Source organism: Calonectris borealis, chromosome 26, assembly GCF_964195595.1.
Source record: "Calonectris borealis chromosome 26, bCalBor7.hap1.2, whole genome shotgun sequence".
Classification (NCBI taxonomy): domain Eukaryota; kingdom Metazoa; phylum Chordata; class Aves; order Procellariiformes; family Procellariidae; genus Calonectris; species Calonectris borealis.
In genome coordinates, this window is record NC_134337.1 from 5085947 (window position 1) to 5104922 (window position 18976).

Here is an 18976-nt window from a genome sequence, read left to right on the forward strand (position 1 = left end):
GCGGGGCTAGCCCCAGGCACCCCCTCCCCGAGGGTGGACACTGCTCCTGCTGCCGAGGTCGCTGTTTACTGCTGCTGCAGGGCCAAATTGGGGAAAGCAGGACACTGGCACGCTGGGACGGAGAGGAGAAAAGCAGAGGCAGGCTGGTTTAGGTCTGCCATCAAGTCTTAGCAGGCCCTTGCTGCCCTGACAGAGAAATGGCTGCTACTCAAAACACCCCAGCCAGGCCCAGGCCTCCCTCCCTGGGGTGCAGCATGGCCTGAAGGGTCCCGAGGCCCCAGGGCAAGCACCTGTCGGCCCGGGAAACTGGGCTGAAGATGTAAAATAGCTTCCAGCTAGGAAAGCTGGAAATAGCTTCCAGCTAGGAAAGCATAGCCCTGAGGCAGCGCCCGGCAGCGTGAGGGAGGGGACGGCCACCTCAGGGGCCGAGGCCTGGCATTATGGCAGGCAGGGGCGCACACCCTGACAGGAAGGTGGGCGCGGGGCACCGCAGCCGGGGCGGAGGTGGACGGGAAGGGGGCATTCTCCTGTTCGCCCCACAGTGAAGGGCTTTGTCGGGGGTTAGAGGCGCTGGCAGGACCCCTCGGAGGAAGAAAGCACAGAAAAACCGCCCGCCCCGCTTTGTTTACGGGCCCCGCCCGCCCCGCTTTTGTCGCTCCGGTGGGCGGTGCCGCCCGCCCGCTGCGCCCGCGGGGAGCCCCGCCCCCTCCGGTTCCAACGGGCGGAAGTGAGCCCTTGGTGAAGCCGTTCCGCCCGCCATCTTGGCAGCGGGCGAGCTGAGGTTGCCCGTATGTTAGGCGCCATCTTTGAGGCTGGCAGCGGGGAAGGCGACGGCCTGAGCGGCGGCCCCGGCGGATCGAGGCGACACGGCGGCGGCAGCGGCAGTCCCCAGGGGTTCGGTAAAGTCCCTGCTCGCCGGTAACTAGAAGCCGTTCGTAGACCGCAGGGGCTGGGGAATGGCCTCTCGCCAGGCCCGGGTCCCCTCCGCTCCCCTCAGGGGAAGCAGGCCGCGTCCCCCGCGCCCGGCGGGGCGGGCGGCCCAGGCCGCGTCCCCGAGCCCTCCCCACCGGGGTGTCCATAGCCACTGGGGCGGGGAGGAGGGGGAGGCCGCTGGGGCCCCTGGGGCAGTGCGGGCCCTCCGGGAGCGGTGGTGGGGGTGAGGTGTTCTCCCCGGCCTCGGTGCCCCGGGACTTTAGAGAGGGGGAGGCGCTTCCCCGCTGCCCGAGGTAGACCCAAGGTCCCCTTTGCCCCCGGCTGCAGGGCCGTAGCCCGAGGCGCAGCTCTCCCGTTCCCCACTCCCCCTCTGCCCTTTGCTCGGCCGTTAGCCCTTCTATAGGGCTTGGCTGCGGGTTCCTCCCCCCCCCCCGCGCCCGGTGGTCTCCCGGGGAAACGGAGTCCTTGGGCAGCCTCTGGAAAGGTTCGGTTGGGCAAATTGAAGATCCCAGTGCAGGTGGCTTATGAGTATACGTTATTTTCAGTTAAAACCTTGTGCCTTCCTTTTGTAGCAATGCGTATAAGGGGCGTGCTGTAATGTAGTCATCTGACAAATTGCTCCTCCGTTCCCCAAAGGAACTGCCTTCAGGATCTGACTAACTCTGGATGCACCCGGTTGTCATCTTAATTTCTCCTTTAGGTTGTTTAAAACAACCCAATTGGGTGACGTTTGTTTTTGTTTCTTAAGAATTGGATCTAAGAGGTTTCTGTTTTCTTACATTGATGTTTGTAATGAAAGTGCAAAAGTGATTTTTACTGTTTCAGGGATCAGTATATGGAGCCTACAGATTGCTCCCAGAACTGGTGCTTTGGGGTGCATGCTGCACTCTGAGGTTGAGCTCTGGGCCATACTTTCAAGATACAACATTGTTATTTGATTGTAAAAAAGGAGATCTCCTGGGGATAGGGGATTTTGGAATTATATCAGAACCACCACTGTGGCACGTGGTTGAATTGGGCACACGTTAAATGGATCAGGCTGAACAGATAGGCTGAATTTGTTGCTGGATGGCTAGGTGTTTCAGAAGGAAAAGCTGGTCTAGAGAAAACTTCCTCTTGCTGGTGCTTCTCATCTAAAATCTTCCAAATGGCTGCTTCCAGGGGAAATTGACTCTTTTTGAGATTTAATAAAATGTTTCAGTGAGGAAGATGAATCGTCATAGTAAATTGCTGCCAGGCCCCGGCGTTGATTTCAGAAATAGAAAAAGAATGAGTGTCTTTTCTTTAAGTATGCCTGTCTCGCCCAAGAGTAGAGGTAGCAGCTTTAGCAGTCCCCTTAGTTTGGAATTGATTCCCAATGCCCATTTGGACGTCGAGGAGGAAAAGCTGGTGGACAGAGAGAACGATAGAGGAGAGCCACCCACTAAAAATATAGGAAAGAAGGGGTTATGCATTAAGGGAAAGCCACTACATAAAAAATTGGTGCTATCTCAAAATTTGTTAAGGATTTGGGACCTGCAGATACTGCTACACCTGTGTGTGCTGCAGTCATGCCTGTTGCCACTGAGCAGGATGGAGAGAGCTTCTTTATTAAACGCAGTATGTTAAAGCATGCACTGTTGCCTGGAAGAAGAGCAAAGACTTCCATTGTGTGAAACTTCAGCATATGGTTAAAAAAAAAAAAGAGATCAACTGTGGGAAGCCAGGTACTCATCTGGGGACACTGACTCTTCGGTGACATCTCCAAGCAGAGCGTTGTGTACCTTGGGCCGTGGCTAACAGCCAGGTGTCTCAGCTGTAAGCGCTGTAGGGACGGTGAATATGCCTGTAACGTGTCAATCGTCTCCCCAGACAGCAGTTTTAGCCGTGGGAGTTTGACGTATGTTCTCAGCTCTTACGTTGGCAGTGACAGTGTGGCAGAGCCAGCGGGCTGGTTTTTCAGCTGGAAGAGGAGGAATGGACTACAAATGTGCCCGGATAGACGAGAGCTGTCAAAGAGATTTGACATAGATGTGGGTCGTACCAGTGCAGCCATTGCAGCTGCAGCAATAGCGGATCCTGGAGGAGATAGGAGTTTTCTTCACGGAAGCAATACTATCAAAAGCCTTTTGATGCCAGAAATTAGGACAAACACATCTGTTGTCTGGAACTGCTCAGTTGACCCTCGGTATATCTGCCACGTTCTTTGCAATGTTTGGAAAGTGTATTGGGCAGGGCAGGGACTCGCCTTGGCACTTCCATGTTGCAGCAACACTTGCAGACCACGCATCCTGCAAACTGGGCCAGGACCTAGGTTTAATGGTGTGGTTGGTAACCTGAAGCTCAGGAAGCACTTCTGGATTTTTCTACTGTTCCACATGAATTTTTGCCCCATGAAGGTGATGTATTGAGCTATTTCTTTTCAACGGATAGGCTTAGAGCCGGATGTGGTTTAACATCTCCAGGCTTGGGTGTTCCTATTGCATCTTTCCCTACTGAGCAGGTGCTTGTGGAGAAAGGACATAAATCTTAACCATGGGAGTCAGACTCTCAACTACATACTGCTGTGAAGAAACTCGGGTATGAGAATGCACTTAAATAACAGATAAACAGAGCTATTATAAAATTGATTACTGAAGACACTTTTCAATGCCAACTTATGAGAAGTTCATACAGATTGTGGCCCTAGACAGTCAGTTCCCATCTATAACATGTGACTATATAGCATTGTAAAAGAAAAGTTTTTCATGGCTTTGGAGAAAGCACAACACAAAAATATGCATTTAAGTGTTGATATGTGGACCCTGAACAAACCATGGACTACTTGACAGTGATGGCCCAGGGATATCTTTTGATACACTGCACCAGCAGAAGTCCCCTTTCAGGAAACCGGCAGCTCCCTCCCACTGGCGTTGCTAAAACTTCTGCAGTAGGAAGTGTCCTACAAGAATCAAGTTACCAAATTGATGTGTGGCTTTCCCTTAATCCCCTAACCCCTGGCTTTCCAGCTTCTGACAACACTGCCAACGCTGTGTGCGCAGTGCTAGGTGCCAGCTGCCATGTTTTACATATATTTTAAAATTAGTGATTCAGGACTTTGAACACAGGAGCACTGAGAACAGGTTAGCAGGTGCTTAAGAGATTTGCTTGCTCATTCTGCTGAGGCCCATCAAATTCTTCAGGAGCTCCAGCATTCAAACCCTTTTCCACAGGGTCACTTGAAGCAGGAAATAGCTGCCCAGTGAACCTCTCTCTACCTTTTATATGTTAAAGTGACTTTAAAACAGCAGAAGGTGGAGCTGCATCCCACTGGGAGGGAGAATGGGACTATTCTCAGCTCATTCCCGTGGTCCCAGATGTCTGATGGGTGCAAGATTCTTGGCCTGCAGGTGGAGGCCAGTGGGGAACTGCATTTCTTAGTCACGTGCTGCCATCGGTTGCGTCCTTCTGGCTTTGCAGAGCACATGGAAGGACTTTCAAATCAAAGGTGTCACTGTCGCTCTTGAACTGCGAGATGGGTGAAATATCTTAGGCTTGAAACTGATTTTCTACAGAGTGGTGCGCTCAGATCTGAATGCTTTGTCTTGGCCACTTTAATAGATCCCTGCTTTAAAGGTTGCTTTGAAGAGTTCCTTCTGCATCTTGATGTGTCAAGCTAAAGACAAATCTGTGCTGAAGCAGTGTCTGATCTGATGAGTGCTTCAGTACAGGGTTATTCTTTGACAGTTACAGAAGCACGGGGCCAATCAGCCCTTTCAGGAGCAGATTGATTTGCCTCTCATCTTAAGGAAGAACGTCCTAATTCGGGACCCTGAAGTGGCACATCTTCAGAGTTGCTCCAAGCCAGCACAGCCAGCTGTGCCTCACGGCTGTGGTAACTCACAGCTCTGGCTCTCACAGATCATGACAAAAGGTGACGCCGACTCGCTGGCGGAGGAAGCTGCAATGATCATCTGCTTTAACCTTTGCCTTCTTGGCTGGCAACCCTGCCGACTTTGCTCTGAGAGGGTCTTGAGTGCTGTAACCCCCAGTCTCAGAACATGTCCCCAGTCCAGCTTTAGACAGTATGTAACAGCTAGAATTGACTAAAACAAATGTAAAGACTAGAAATTATGGCTATTCTGCTTCAGCTTTGGACAACTTAGCTTTAGATTTTCATACAGAGAATGAGATGTGTTAGCCAGAGGTTCTTCTGTGCTTCGGATGACATGAAGACGTGTGGTTTATGTATGCATCATAATGCAGTGTTCCATATGTAATCTGGAACTTTCGGTCTGTGGAGTGCGGTAACACTGCACTTTCAGTCTGTGGAGTGCGGTAACAAGCAGGTAGATCGGCAGCAGCTGTTTCGCAGCTGGGGTAACGCTGACTGCTATAACTCCACGGGGAGTGCCTGGTGCTCTTCCTTCCTTGTCATCTTACATCTTACTGTCCTAATAAACAGGTGGGTTAAGCATCTTTAATACTTTTCTGAGAAATTAAAGGCACAAAGTAGACCAGCAAGAGAGACTGTCCAGGTGAAATACTTTGTGCTTTATAACCAAAAAGTACCCTTAGGCAGGTGCAATAATACTTCTCTCATGCATTTGTTGGGGTGCAAAAAACTTTTGTTCCCTTCTTGCTCTTCGGTACGGGACAAAGGCAGGTCAGCAAGCTGGAAAGTTAGACCAGGGAATAGGACTGTTTCTTCAGTACCAAGAAAGACAAGCTTGTAAAACAAACTAGACAGACTTTCATTGTACTATTTATCTTCTCTTAGCAAAGGTAAAGTTTATGGCACTTTTGGGCATGTTTTTCCTGAGCTCTAGCTACTGCATCTGTAATTATTTAATTTTTTTTACAAAATTAATTCAAAATCTCTTAAAATAAAATCTTTACTAGAGTTTTGGAGAAAAAAGAAGTGTTTAAAATTCGTATCAACTTCCATTAGAGACCTGCTGAGTGCTCCAGAGTTACTCATTTTTATTCAGACTTTCAGGGGTTAGTTTGGTTGATTTCTGTTTAGCACTCAGATTGCCATATTAACTGGTTTTAAAAAAAAAAAAGTTTTTGAGTTAACTTTTTTTAAAATGAAAGGACTTTTATGGAGTTTAGAACTATGAGGTTTTTTCGGTTTGTTTTGTTTTAAAGTTTTGCTTTTTTCCCATTCCTTAAACAAGATCTGTTCAAATTCTGAACAGCTCTTGAAGTCTGCTCAGGAATATGGAAGGCAACAAGCAAAATGCTGAGCTGCTTGAGCATTCAAAAGAGCTAAATCTGAGGGGATTTCTTTTTTTCACCCATGGTGGTGGATATAGTAATGGTGCATTATACAGGTGTCTCTCACTTCCTAGGGAAAAGAAGTGCCGCCTTCTAGACCATGAATTCTTTTTGATTTGTATTTGAATGCCTCTGCTCAGCAAAGCAGTGGTCCTTAATTGCCATCTATTTAAGCTTGTGCAAACTGAAGAGATCGTGCTTGAAATTTAATTTAACTATCAATGGTATTGGTAACACATTTGGAAAAATGTTTCTAGTCAAAATTCTACATGAAGGAGCACCAGTAATTTTTAGAAGTAGATGCATAGGAATCTGTATGACACAAAGTCTGGTTTTGAAGGTGCTAAAGGTCAGAAGTGGATAGTCACATCGATACTGAAGAAGGGAAGAAAACCTTGCACTTAACTACTGTTTTTATTCCCTTTGTCAAGCAGTCAAAAAACCAATAACTAATATGAGAACCCAACTTTTCCTCTCTTTATTTTAGATTTGGGAAAATTCCCTGCCAAAAAAAAATATCCTGGAAAATTCACTAGTGTTTGTGTGAGTAAAAGGTTCCAACCTTTTATTATTAATTTGTAAGAACTATTTCATTCAGTTTTGTCCAAAAGAGTCAGAAATACTTTGCACAGAAATGTGCAGCATTTTAATGAAAGGGGTCAGAATCACTTTAATTTGAACTTTATCTGGTCTGGTTGCAGGTTTTATGGCATTTAGTATCTTTAAAAAATTAAGAATCAAAGTATCTGACTTCACATCAAAAAAACTGCCTGTGGCTAAATAAAATCAGTTTCAGCTCTGGTGGCACCGAAAATCATCAGCTGTTGAATTGGATCTACGCCATCTTTTCAAACCTTCCGTGATCTTGCAGCAACGGATAATGATGGATATATGGATTAGGGAACAGCATGTGATGGCAAACTTGTATTTGCTCTGATGCAAAAAGAAAACAAATTATTTCCTAAAATCAAAATAATTCAAAATTCTTGGTATCATGCAGCCATGCCACTTGCAAAGTGAGCATTTCCCTGCCTCTCAAAGCTTGCTGTATCCTTGATCTGCTGTCTTCCTGCTGTTAATTGATTGCAACTCTACATGTCTGATCAGGCCTAAAAGTTGTTCTCAATACGGACATCATACAACATATACTGTGCACGCTTGTGTGTATAGATATGTTTATACTGTATGCATGTACATACGTATGCATATTTGTGTGCTGGCCCCAAAATCACTCATGTTATAAAGCATCAGCCTTGAAGGCATATTCATCAAAATATTATGTAGATCTTTCATTTTTGCCAGTTCCCTCAAAATGAGAGACATTTTATGCAGTCTTATGTGGCAAATAGCCAAAAATTCTAATTTTTACTGTCACTCTTGCTGACTTTATTATCGCTCGCTCTTGGTGTGTGTATAAACACATATGTGTATGTATATACATATTTGTGTATTTATACACACAAGTATGTTTTTGCTGTACAGGTAATAAAGATGGGGGAAGGTTTTTGTGTTTTCTTAATAGGTGAAGAAATCTTGAAGACCAGAAATTGCAACTTACTGAATTTTAAATTAAAAAAAAAAAAAAAAAATTAAAATTGTCCGGCTGTGGAAGATGGATCCTCATTTTTGCAGCCACTTTGAATCACAAGTTCATCTTTAAATGCCCTGGGTTTTTTTGTTGGTTTTTTTTGGTTTTTTTTTTTGAAGAGCTAACTAACCCTGGCTGTCTCCAGTCTGACAGTATTCAAATGGACTTGCTTCCTCCATTAGTTGTAAGATGTTTAAAAGCACATCCTATGTTTGAATTGTGGATGAGAGGTTCCCTTGGCAATGTGAGGAGGAAAATTCTTTCTACCCCTTTATTATTAATTCACGGATTCAGTGTTGGTTCGGCCTACAGGAGAAGTTTAACTGGAAGTCTTTGAAGATCATTATCTTTGCTGAAGTTGTCCAGGTATGTGAACTTGAAGATCCATGATGGTTGGAAAATAATGTTTAATATGTCGATGTATTTTATAAAAATTATTAGTAACCACAGTTAATCATTGACTGAATTCAAACATATGACTGATTTTTTAAGAAGTGACTCTCTTATGGGGCATGCAGCCACGCACAGTAGTTTTTTCTGTGCTCCAAGGCGAATAACTATTACTAAGGACACAGAAGAGACGCTTGCTGACAAAACCCATGGAGTTTTATAGAAGTTTGACTTAGTATTGGGATAGTTTTTGTGACCAGCTGATTTCAAGACATTGCCCCCCTCAAGAGACTAATTTGATTAACAGAAAGCGGCTGTAAAAATGCTTATTACTTAATTATTTTTCACTTATACCTTCCTTCAGGGTAACTTTTAAAAAGAAGATTTCACTGATCAAGCCAGTAGAAGACTTTCAGTCCAAGAAAGAGTGAAGACAGTTCTTGCCAAGAGTGGAGGAAGCCCTCTTGGGTGAACCCTTATAACCTGACCTTGTTCTAAGAATTTGTCCGTTATGTCTAACCAAGGAGATGACTGCTACTTCTACTTCTATTCCACATGTAACAAGGTATGTTTGGGTTTCTTTTACTTTGGGTTTTTTTTTCTTCCCTTTTTAGTTTTTTAAGAGAAGAGGGGGAGGAGTGGGAGGAGACACACAGATTTCTGGTAACTTAATAAGCAGTTAGCTTCTGCTTCCAGTTCTAATAGCACGGACATTTTTTTATGCTGTACTATTTTATTTTCCTTTTTGTTCATTTCCTTTGGGTTACAGGGAGACAGCTGTTCCTTCCGCCACTGTGAAGCTGCTCTGGGGAATGAAACAGTCTGCACGCTCTGGCAGGAGGGTCGCTGTTTCAGGAATATCTGCCGATTCAGACACATGGAAATCGATGTGAGTATTTGCCTAAAGATATGTTCTCGAACTAAATCACTGAAAGCATTTTTCATTGCTGTAGGTGGACTGAATGTGCTTTTACATGATAGATTTACTTGCTATAAAATGATACTGGTTTCTGTTACTGAAAGGGGGATGGGAAGAAGTTGGGGGAAGAAAAATCAATGTCTCGGGTATATCTCAGCAAGAAATTTTTGTATTAGGTGCTGACGTTATTTTCTTGACAGAGGCAAAAGCAACCACATTGATCGGGCTGCTTAAATGTGCTGAGCAGGGTGGTAGTAAACAGCGTGCACTAGCCTCCTGAGGACTAGGCTTGATAATGGCCTATCGGGTCTCTTCTGTCCTGGATTTCTTCAGATAACGTTGCTCTAACTTCTTAGGATGGTACAGGGTGGGGAGAGAAAAGATGGGAAGGAACTAAGGCTCTGAAAGCTAAGTTCAGACAAATTTAACCTAGGCAATTTAAAACATTTTTCGCTCTGAACAATCCCAAGTTGTATTGGTTAAACCCACCCTGAACTGGTGTGTGAGAGTGCCTGTCTTAAACTGAGTGATAGGAAAGCTAGATAATATGTAGTTGTTACAGCTTATGCAAACTTTATGTGTATGCCCTGAAATACTTTTAGTGATAAATTGACCTTTGAAATGATGTTTCAGCACTGCAATAGTCCTATCTCTGGCATGATGTGAAGCTATGTCTCTTTGCAAATCTAAGGTGAGTGTTACCATGAGCTTTTCTTTCTTTCTATCATCAGAAAAAACGCAGTGAGATTCCTTGCTACTGGGAGAATCAGCCAGTAGGCTGTCAAAAATCCAACTGTGCTTTTCATCACACAAAAGGACGTTATGTTGATGGACTCTTCTTACCGCCAAGTAAAAGTGAGTTTCTTAAGTCCTTTTTCTTTAAGTATTAAATAATTAATTTTTAATATTACTTATTAGTGGGTACCTGTCTTCTACCGTAGAAGACATCGAGTAACTGTTCATTTATGAGTGCAGGGAGAAGTCTGCAGTCATAGACTCTCAGCTAAATGGAATCTAATTCTGGTATTTAATTTTTTCTTTCATGCTCAGCTTCTCTGTGCTTTGTGCGATTGTTGCCTTTCAGGTTGCTTTCCCCTCATTTAATCCTTTCTGGGTGGTAGGACAGCGAGTTTTGTGTGTGAAGGGAAGCCATTGTTTGTAGTGTAACCAGGGGTGGGGAATAGGAGACTCTAAATTCAGTAGCCAGGTGGGTTATCTACCTTACCTACCATATTTGCGCAGTGAGTGCAACATTGGGGTCGAAGTTTTAAATGGCCAAAGTACAGATGATCCTCCTCTTCCTCTAGCTACGCTTCCAAGTCCACCTGAGTCTGCAGAAGACGATGTGAAAATGGCTCAGATGTCACTGCAGCAAAACAAACTTTCTGTCCAGTCAAATCCCTCTCCACAGCTGAGGGGAGTGATGAAAGTGGAAAACTCTGAAAATGTCCCAAGTCCTACACATCCCCCAGTTGTAATCAATGCTGCAGATGATGATGAAGATGATGACGGTGAGCATTTTTTACTTCTTGAAGGCATTTCTATTGTAAGTGACTGTATAAATCACAGAATACCTCAACTGTGTAGCGGTTAAAGCTACAGATGAGAGTCTGGAGTCCTAAATATTTTTTTTTCCCAGTATAGCTCTTTTACTTATGAGTTCTTCAAGTCAATATAGCTATTTAAAAAAATCCTTCTATAAACATGTATTTGTGTTTGTAGTTAAGAATACAAACAGAATATGAAACATGGACTGAAATGTCGTCGTATGAGCTACATAAACATGAAAAATCTTGTCTAATCCCTACTGCCTAACTGAATGGGTTTATTTTTGCCTTTCAGACCAGCTTTCTGAAGAAGGAGATGAAACTAAAACACCTGTCCAGCAACCAACTACAGAAGCCCATAATGGATTGCGGATAATTTCCACTAGGAAATCCAATGCTAATACAAAACAAGGTATTCTAACAGCTGTAGTAGGATGCATTGGAAGGAGAATTTGACAATTAACTCAAAAGCAATCAATATGTTCTAAAAATACGATAGAACATAGGGTAGCTGGATGGACGGTAGCTCAGTTATGTTCATGAGCTCATTCCTATCTAATACTGCCATATGTCCCTTGGGTCAGACAGGTAAACTAAGACTAAAACTAAAACTTAGGTAAATCAAAACTTAGACTAGATACAAGGAAGAAATTTTTTACAATGAGGGTGGTGAAACACTGGCACAGGTTGCCCGGGGAGGTGGTAGATGCCCCATCCCTAGAAACATTTAGGGTCAGGTTGGACGGGGTTCTGAGCAACCTGATCTGGTTGAAGGTGTCCCTGCCCATGGCAGAGGGGTTGGACTAGATGACCTTTAAAGGTCCCTTCCCACCCAAACTATTCTATGATTCTATTCTATGATTCTATTCTATGATTCTAGGTAAACTCCTCCTTGTTTACTTTTAGAGAAAATAGAGCCACAGACTGGAGTTTAAATGCCTGCAAATGTGTCCTTTTAAACATTGTGGAAAGACATGTCTAATGATAGAGGTATCTAATATGTAGGTGGATTAAAATGCTTAAAACTATGGGTTTTGCCCTGAAGGATTGGGGGAGGGGTGAAGAAAGATGCCAATTGCTTACCAAAATACCATCCCTTCTATGGCTCTTTTACTTGTGGGGAGTGTTGACAGGGTTTATTTGAAATACTTTGGAAAGGTTCTGATCTGTAAGAAGCTTGAGGATGTGTGCTCTTCAACATATGCCTTTAAGCCTAAGTTTTGTTTTTTCAGATGACAATTTAAATTTCGGAATAAAAACACTTGAAGAAATCAAATTGAAGAAACTAAAGGAAAAAACAAAAAAACAAGGTGATGAGTTAATATCCCCTACTTTACTATTCTTCTGTCTTCTGTTTACCTTCATCTTTTCTTTTTTTTTCCATCTGATAATACCTGGATAGCTGTCTGTGCGTCAGCGAATACAATTATTTGCAAAAGAAAGGAAAGTTTTTTGCACTATTGGGTTCTGACTGGGAGATGATTGCAGCTGAGAGCTGCTTGAGGGACAGACTTCCATGTTTAGCTGGGGGCCTTGAGCTACTTTGGGATGCAACCTGTTTTCTTAAACTCAAACAGCTGGTATTCTAGATTGAAATTCCAAGGGCAAATCAGAGGGAAACTGCTCATCTCTCTTATTTACATGCACTGGTCATCGTATGTTTGACAGTAATGAATAACTAATGTTTTTGGACTATGTGATAGTTCTTCTGTTTTGTTTGGTTGGGTTTTTTCCCTAAACATCTTTATGTTTTGCTTGCTCCTATCAGAAGGTCCTTCAGGAGTTTCTGTTCATCCGCTCCAATCTCGGACTATTCCTGTGCCAGAAAAGGAAAATGTACGGACAGTAGTGAGAACTGTGACTCTGTCTACAAAGCAAGGTAATAATGAATACTATTGCTTCCATTTCATGGCTCCTAAACTGAAAGGGACTGAAAGTCCCTGGTTGTGTTGGAAAGATACGGCATTTGTAGGTGCTCAGTTTGTTGTATTGCGATAAAGACCAAGAAGTGTTTTTTATCAGCCTGACATTAAGCCATAGCTAGTCATATATTATCACCATCCTACGGACTCTCAAATGTGCTTAATTTGACTTTGGTGTTCCTGAAGTTGAGTGAGATTTGTGAATGAGCTAATGTGTTGACAGCGTGTGACAGAATTAGTGTTTGGGTTAAGTGCAGTAGCAGCAGAGAGAGAGGCTAATGTCAAAACAAGTGTCAGTATGCAAATAAGGGGATAACTGAAAAACAAGGGAGTAATGAAAGGGAAGACCTATAGAAAATGGTATTATACAAGCAGCCAGTTTTTGAAGCATTGAAGAGCCTGACAGTGGCAGTTGCCGACAGTAGCGTGATGTGAGTCTGTGTATAAATGGTGGCGTTTAGATCTGCACAAATTCCTTTTAAAGGCAAAAACCATGTTGAACAACTTCTACTTGTAGTCGTTCGTTTATGTGGTTTGGCTACGAAAAGAGTCTTCTTCTGGGACATGGGCTAGAAGGACAGTGCTTTTACTGGCTACTGGTTTCTGTGCACTAAAGAGATTATTCTTTGTTTTAGTGGAGGAGCCTGTGATTCGACTGAATCTTGCTGAGAGACTGGGAAAACGGAAAACCTCCATAGGTAAGAACTTTTTGTGAGCTGTTGTTTGGGTGCCCTCATCTAAACATCACTACATTTAAGGGTATTTTTGCTGAATGCAAACACATGTATGTGTTGACTGCAGAAATGGCAAATTTTGGTAGCAACTGAAAGGCAAATATATGAAAATATGCATGGAAGAATTGAAGTTTGTGGCTGACTGTTCTAAAATCCTTCTCCAGAGAAATGTTCTTAAAGTATTTCTTGTTTTCTTTCTTTCTAAAGCTGGTAAAAGTGTCCTTCCTCTAAAGCGCAACCTTGCTGAAAGGCTGGGGAAGAAGATAGAGATTCTGGAGAATGCTGACAAAGCACCAAAGAGAGGTACAGCCACTAAACAGACATCTGGATTTGATGCACAGATTTTCTATTTAGTTTTTCTGTTTCTCCTTTCTTCTAATGATTCTTTTTGCATGTTGGTTGAGGGCTCAAGGTAACTTTGAATCCCAGCGAAGTGATCTCCTGTCTCATTTTGAAATGTGAACACAAAATTGAGATTTATGCAGTCTCCCTAACTTTTTCTGTTCTGTCTTGTAGTTCAAGTCCCCAAGTCTCTGAAGGAGAGGCTAGGATTGCCTTCTGAACAGACCAGTACAGAGACAGGTAATAACTGGATATTAAATATACCTTCCCCTTTTTTCTTTCCGTGAACTTCCATACAACCCTAAAAGTTAATTTAAAAAAAATGCCTGATTCCTCTTGCTCGAGTGCTGAAGCTGTCCTGATGGCCACTGTCAGAAATCTGGCTCTCGGTGTGTGTGTGTTTTACACTTGTGCCTTGTGAAGGTTTCATGCTCCTGCTGTGAACTGTCCGAAGCTGCAGTGTGCTTACGCACAAGTAGAATAGAACCACAGAGATTTTTTGTGTCACAGCTCTCTCTGGATAGCACTGGCTTTCAAAATACAAGTACTTAAAGGAGGAGGAGAATACTATGCAGAATGATACTGTCCTAAGATGCATTCCTGGGAACACTCAAACCTAGTTTTCCTTAGCACTGGGACAAATTTTGGAGACTTTAAATATTGTTGGACGCTCTTTAAATGTTGGTGCTTCTCTTTTTTTGATGATGACAGAGAAGGCTGCTAAGCCAACAGGAGAGATCCATGTGAAAACATTGGAGGAAATTCGTCTTGAGAGAGCTAATCAGAGACGAGGAGAACCTCAAGCAAAACCCCAGACTGAAGGACGTTGTAAAACAGAAGATCCCAGCTCAGGGGCAAGACCTGCCCCTGCAGTTCGCATCAAAACTTTCTCAGGAGCCCTGGCTGAAAAAAACCACAAGCGATTGGAAGAAGAGAAGCAAAAAACAGAAGAGTTTCCTACCAAGACAAAAGTTGAGAGTGAGCCCAAGAAGCAGAGCATACTTGCTCCATCTGTGCCCAGCAAAATGCAGCTGGCAGAGCCAGCAGGCAAAGCCAAGCCAGCAGGAGAAGTGCGTATTAAAACCTTGGAAGAAATCAAGCAGGAGAAAGCTCTGCGGATGCAGCAGAGTGGAGAAAATGTGCCAGCTCCACCAGCACAACCCGAACCTGCCCCAACAGGGCGGAGATTGTTACGGATCACAAAGCTAATAGGTAATAAGATGATTTGGTACCTGCCCTGGTTAAGTGCTTCCCCTATCAAGCAAACTCAGTTTGCTCAGGATTCGCTTTGCTTTTTCCTTCTATGTATACTAGAGAATAAAAGAGTTTAAGGCTACAAAGTCAAAAGGCAAGAAAGTGCCAGAATATGCAACCATATTATTTTCCATGAATTACATGATAGTTTTCTGTATTTCCCACTGGAAAATTCATTCATTGAGGAGTTTTGTAGTCTAATTACTCTCTTCTGTTTTTTCTGACATCTGTTTGTGGTATGGGATCTTTCCTGTGCTGAATCCAAGTTTACCTTCCTCTTTGGCATATGTGTGGTTTAACTTAGTTATTGATATGTATGTGTTTGTGAAGCATGCATCAACTTCTTAATGTGAGGGCCAGTTGTCAAAAATGACAAAGCATTAAAGATCTCATTGTTAAGATTATATAAGCCCTGTAAAAAGAGATAGTGTGATTGAGGGAAAGAGAGCTCGAATGCTGCATGGATTGTTTACTGTAGCCTTTCCCTCTGCCCCATGATTAGACATGAGGAAGTAAACACACCAAGGAAACACAGGTAACCAGGTTTCTTTTTCTGCTGTTGACAAAACGGTTTTGGTTTTTTTGCTTGTTTTAAAGCACCTGGAAGAGAAGAAAAGAAGATTGTGGAATTGAGCAAGCCTTCTCCCAAAGCTGTCTCTGCACCTGCAGAGGTGAGTCCTTTGTGAAGACATACATATATTCATAAAATTTTTGATAAATTTCGTTATGTTTTGTTTGCAACTCGCTGCATGCTCCCAGTTTGTGTTCCTACCTTTCTGCATCTTGTAAGCGCTGCAGTGAAGTCATAAGTCCTGTCACTTTCAATAGCATTTCCAGACAACATTGTAATGCTCAAGCTTTGAATTAATCTGATTATACCTGACAATGAATAAGAAACCCTATTAGCACCAGATAAAATCTGTGAGGTTAATGTGGAGGGAATGTTTTTGTTCTCAGTGACTTTATCTGTCAGACTTGAAGGATATCTTAAAATCCTGAGGTAAGTATTTTAATAGAAAAGGCTAGAGCTTTGTATTAGAGGAAATCAGTCTGTCAGAGAATGCTGTATTGGGGAGCTTGTATGACTTTCTGTTGCTTAAAAAGAATGTAATAGATTACAGCTAGAGTCTTCTGCTCTATTAAAGAAGCATGCTGTGTTGGGAATTGCAGGCTTTTGAAACAGTATTTCCATAGTGAATTATTTCCATCTTGTTACAGGCAACATTTTATGGAAAAAATGTCAGATCTGAATGGTATTAACATGCTTTGTTCCACACGGAGCCATTTCGGAGGGATTGCCACTCAGATTTTCGTAATGAAATCTCCATATATTTTTGTCCTATTAGTCCTCTTCTTTTGTTTCTTTCTAGGCCGCTGATCAGAGTGCAACTAATTCTAAAGTTCAAGTGAAGAGCCTTGAAGAGATAATGAGGGAGAAGCGGCAACTGAAACGACGCCAAGAAGAGAAGCTTCAGAAGGAAGCAGCTGCTATGCCATCTCCTTTTGAAAAAGCAATCAAGGATAAAACTCCAGTGTCAGGGAATCCTGAATCCACCGTGGTTTCAGGGTCAGCTTATCAACTTGCGAAGAGGATATTGGTGAAATCTCTGGAAGATGGGGTTGAAAGCCCAGGAAAGGATGCTGCTCTATCACCAGGGAAACAGGCAGCTCAACTTCTGGAACAGAAGGCTAGAAGTAAGTGTTGACTGTATGTTAAAGAGTTACTTGAGGTCATGTTTTGAAAGAAAGACAGAAGATGACAGTTTTCACATTGTAACTCTGGCTCCTTTTTGTAACTTCGCTCCTTTTTATGGCTTGTTGATAAACAGAGTTTACTATGTGGACAATACTGCTGAGAATCTGGGAAATGGCAGTGTAATTATGCTGGCCAAATATGTTTAACTAGAAGGCTTATGGGACTGTTAAGAGAACCCGGTTATTTTCTTTTTTCCTGAGGCAGAGCGAGACTGTATCAGTTCTCTCTTCCTTTTACTCTAGCAACATCTAAGGTGTGCCTGAAGCCTTCGGATGGGAAAGCCACCTCCCCCACAAAGCAGACACTGAAACGAAAGGCAGCTGAGAGTCATCCCTCTGCTGTGGCGGCTGTGAAACCACTGAGTACCACTGGTGGTGATACGAAGGAGCCTTCAGCTAAAAAAGCAGCTGTGGTAAGGACAGTGGCTGAGGCAGTAGTGGGTCCCTAGTAAAATTTATGCCCAAGTTTTACCCTCCTCTTGGAGAAAAGGTGGAAAACTGAACTGTTCTGCAGGTCTCTGTTGCCTTTTAAATCCAGACGTGGTCTACAGGATGGTTGTAGTACCTTTCTGCTTTTCGTTAGATGGATGGCAGCGTTTACATAATACTCTGTGATGATTTCTCTGTGGTGTGAAGGATTTTGTCCATTAATGCCGTGTTCTTAAAAAAGACACGAGGTCATTAGTAAACTTCAAGTGAATACTGACTTTTCTTCAGGAGTGCCCTGGTTCTGTATTTTGGCTAAGGCTGAGCAATGCCAGAGGAGAAGCAGTGGAGGAAGGATCTGCTAAGAAGTCTTTTACCTCTGTGTCATAAAAACTGTCTTTCTTCTTCCTAGGCCGTTGTTCCTGCTTTGCCAGAGGACAGCCTGGTCTCCATACCTGGGAGAGAAAAACCCCAAACCAGGTAACAACCACAACTTGGTTTTTTTCTTGATCAGTGTGTCTTTTACGTGAAACGTAAGGTTTTTTTCACATGTGGAAAAATTAGAGTTTTGAGATAATTAATGCCAAAATTCAACAAAGGAACAATTCATCTGAAATAATTTTCTAGCAGCTAGCAGGAATGCTTATTTAGATTCTTTTCTTAAAATGCTGCAAGTTGGTACAGCTTTTCAGTGACTTCTTGGGTTTTCTGAATGTCTGCAGAGGTTGACTTCTTAACCTTTTAAAGTCAAATTAGTAAAGGTGGCAAAGTGTCTCTGGCTACAAAAATTGAACCTTCTTTGCCAGATCCCAGATGCTCTGTCTTCACGGATAAATCCCCAAACTGAAAAATGTACCTGCTGATACATTGGACTCTAAAAGTAGCCCGCAGGTTAATTGAATAACAATCCCTGTGTAAGGTTGAGGTGTAGGAGGGAGCTATAGTTTTAAGAGCTGGTTTGCAGAAAACATCTCTCTGGTTAAGGAATGTCATACACTGATTTGCCCCCTTTCTTGTTCTTCCAAGTCCTGAACTGCATATTGGAAGCCAGGCAGACTCTGTGGCACAGTCAGAGGTCTCAAGCTCAACTTCAACTTCTTCACAAGTAGCGGTAAAGACGCGCCGGTTGAGCTCCACAGGGGCTGGGAAAGCACCCTTATCTGTAGAAGATGACTTTGAGAAGCTTATTTGGGAAATCTCAGGAGGCAAACTGGAAGCAGAAATTGACCTGGACCCCGGGAAGGATGAGGATGACCTCCTCCTGGAACTTTCTGAAATGATTGACAGCTGAACTGCATAGTCTTAAGGTTTAAAAAAAAAAAAAAATTAAAACTCTCTAAGCTGGATACCCGGAGGTGATCCTTTTTCTAGCTGAGGCTTTGCAATGAGTCTTAAAGCACAGTTGAACTGGTAGAAATGGGCAGTATCTGCACTCAGTTGTCCTAAATTTCCCTGCTGGTCAGAGTCAAGGTCCTGTGCATCCATTCTGTAACTATCGGTGGCTACCTTCAACATTAAGAGGACAAAGCACTTGTTTATTTCGGGACAGAGAGATTCCCATCTACAAACTCTGGTGGTTGTGAACAGATCTACTGATTCAGTGATGCTCTGAAGGCTTAAACTTAAAGCTTCTTCCTTCCTTCCCCCTTGGCAAAACTCAACGTTCGGCACGTTTCAAAGCTTTGGTATTCTGATTTCTTGGACAGTTGATATCTAAAGCCTGGAGTTACTATGTCAACTCTTGAGTTTTATTTATGTATGCTATCATTTTGACTTTAACCTTTTAGGGTAACTTAATGAAAATGTTGGGGTGGGAGGGAGCAGAACAGTTACTCTAGTATTTCGGACCAAACGTGCTGCCAAAGGTGGTGGTTGCGGTCAGTCCATCCAGCCTTACTTTGAATTATCAGGGATGATACAATATCGGC

General features: G+C 43.1%; 1 protein-coding gene across 6 annotated transcripts; it reads left to right on the forward strand.

The window, feature by feature from the left end:
* The first annotated feature begins 726 nt into the window (after nucleotides 1–726).
* ZC3H11A (zinc finger CCCH-type containing 11A) lies at nucleotides 727–18380 on the forward strand. Of its 6 annotated transcripts, none has more exons than XM_075174513.1 (19): nucleotides 735–918; nucleotides 6659–6714; nucleotides 7694–8125; nucleotides 8514–8714; nucleotides 8919–9038; nucleotides 9800–9923; nucleotides 10376–10579; nucleotides 10911–11027; nucleotides 11848–11925; nucleotides 12384–12494; nucleotides 13173–13235; nucleotides 13479–13574; nucleotides 13788–13853; nucleotides 14325–14825; nucleotides 15465–15538; nucleotides 16238–16562; nucleotides 16866–17035; nucleotides 17461–17528; nucleotides 18075–18380. In XM_075174513.1, exons 4-19 carry the CDS (start codon nucleotides 8661–8663, stop codon nucleotides 18337–18339), a joined length of 2436 nt encoding a protein of 811 aa, XP_075030614.1. In that variant the 5' UTR covers nucleotides 735–918; nucleotides 6659–6714; nucleotides 7694–8125; nucleotides 8514–8660; the 3' UTR covers nucleotides 18340–18380. The 6 variants fall into 6 exon arrangements, with proteins under 6 accessions (XP_075030617.1, XP_075030614.1, XP_075030619.1 ...); XM_075174518.1 differs by having other exon boundaries at nucleotides 12387–12494; XM_075174514.1 differs by having other exon boundaries at nucleotides 8072–8125.
* Nucleotides 18381–18976: the final 596 nt, after the last annotated feature.

What these genes read in the sequence shown, in the direction of transcription:
- ZC3H11A (XM_075174516.1), top strand. Translation starts at nt 8,661, where the DNA reads ATGTCTAACCAAGGAGATGACTGCTACTTCTACTTCTATTCCACATGT. An exon ending in GGAAAAAACAAAAAAACAAG is followed by an intron (nt 11,926 to 12,383) that starts GTGATGAGTTAA and finishes TGCTCCTATCAG; the next exon opens with AAGGTCCTTCAGGAGTTTCT. An exon ending in TGACAAAGCACCAAAGAGAG is followed by an intron (nt 13,575 to 13,787) that starts GTACAGCCACTA and finishes TCTGTCTTGTAG; the next exon opens with TTCAAGTCCCCAAGTCTCTG.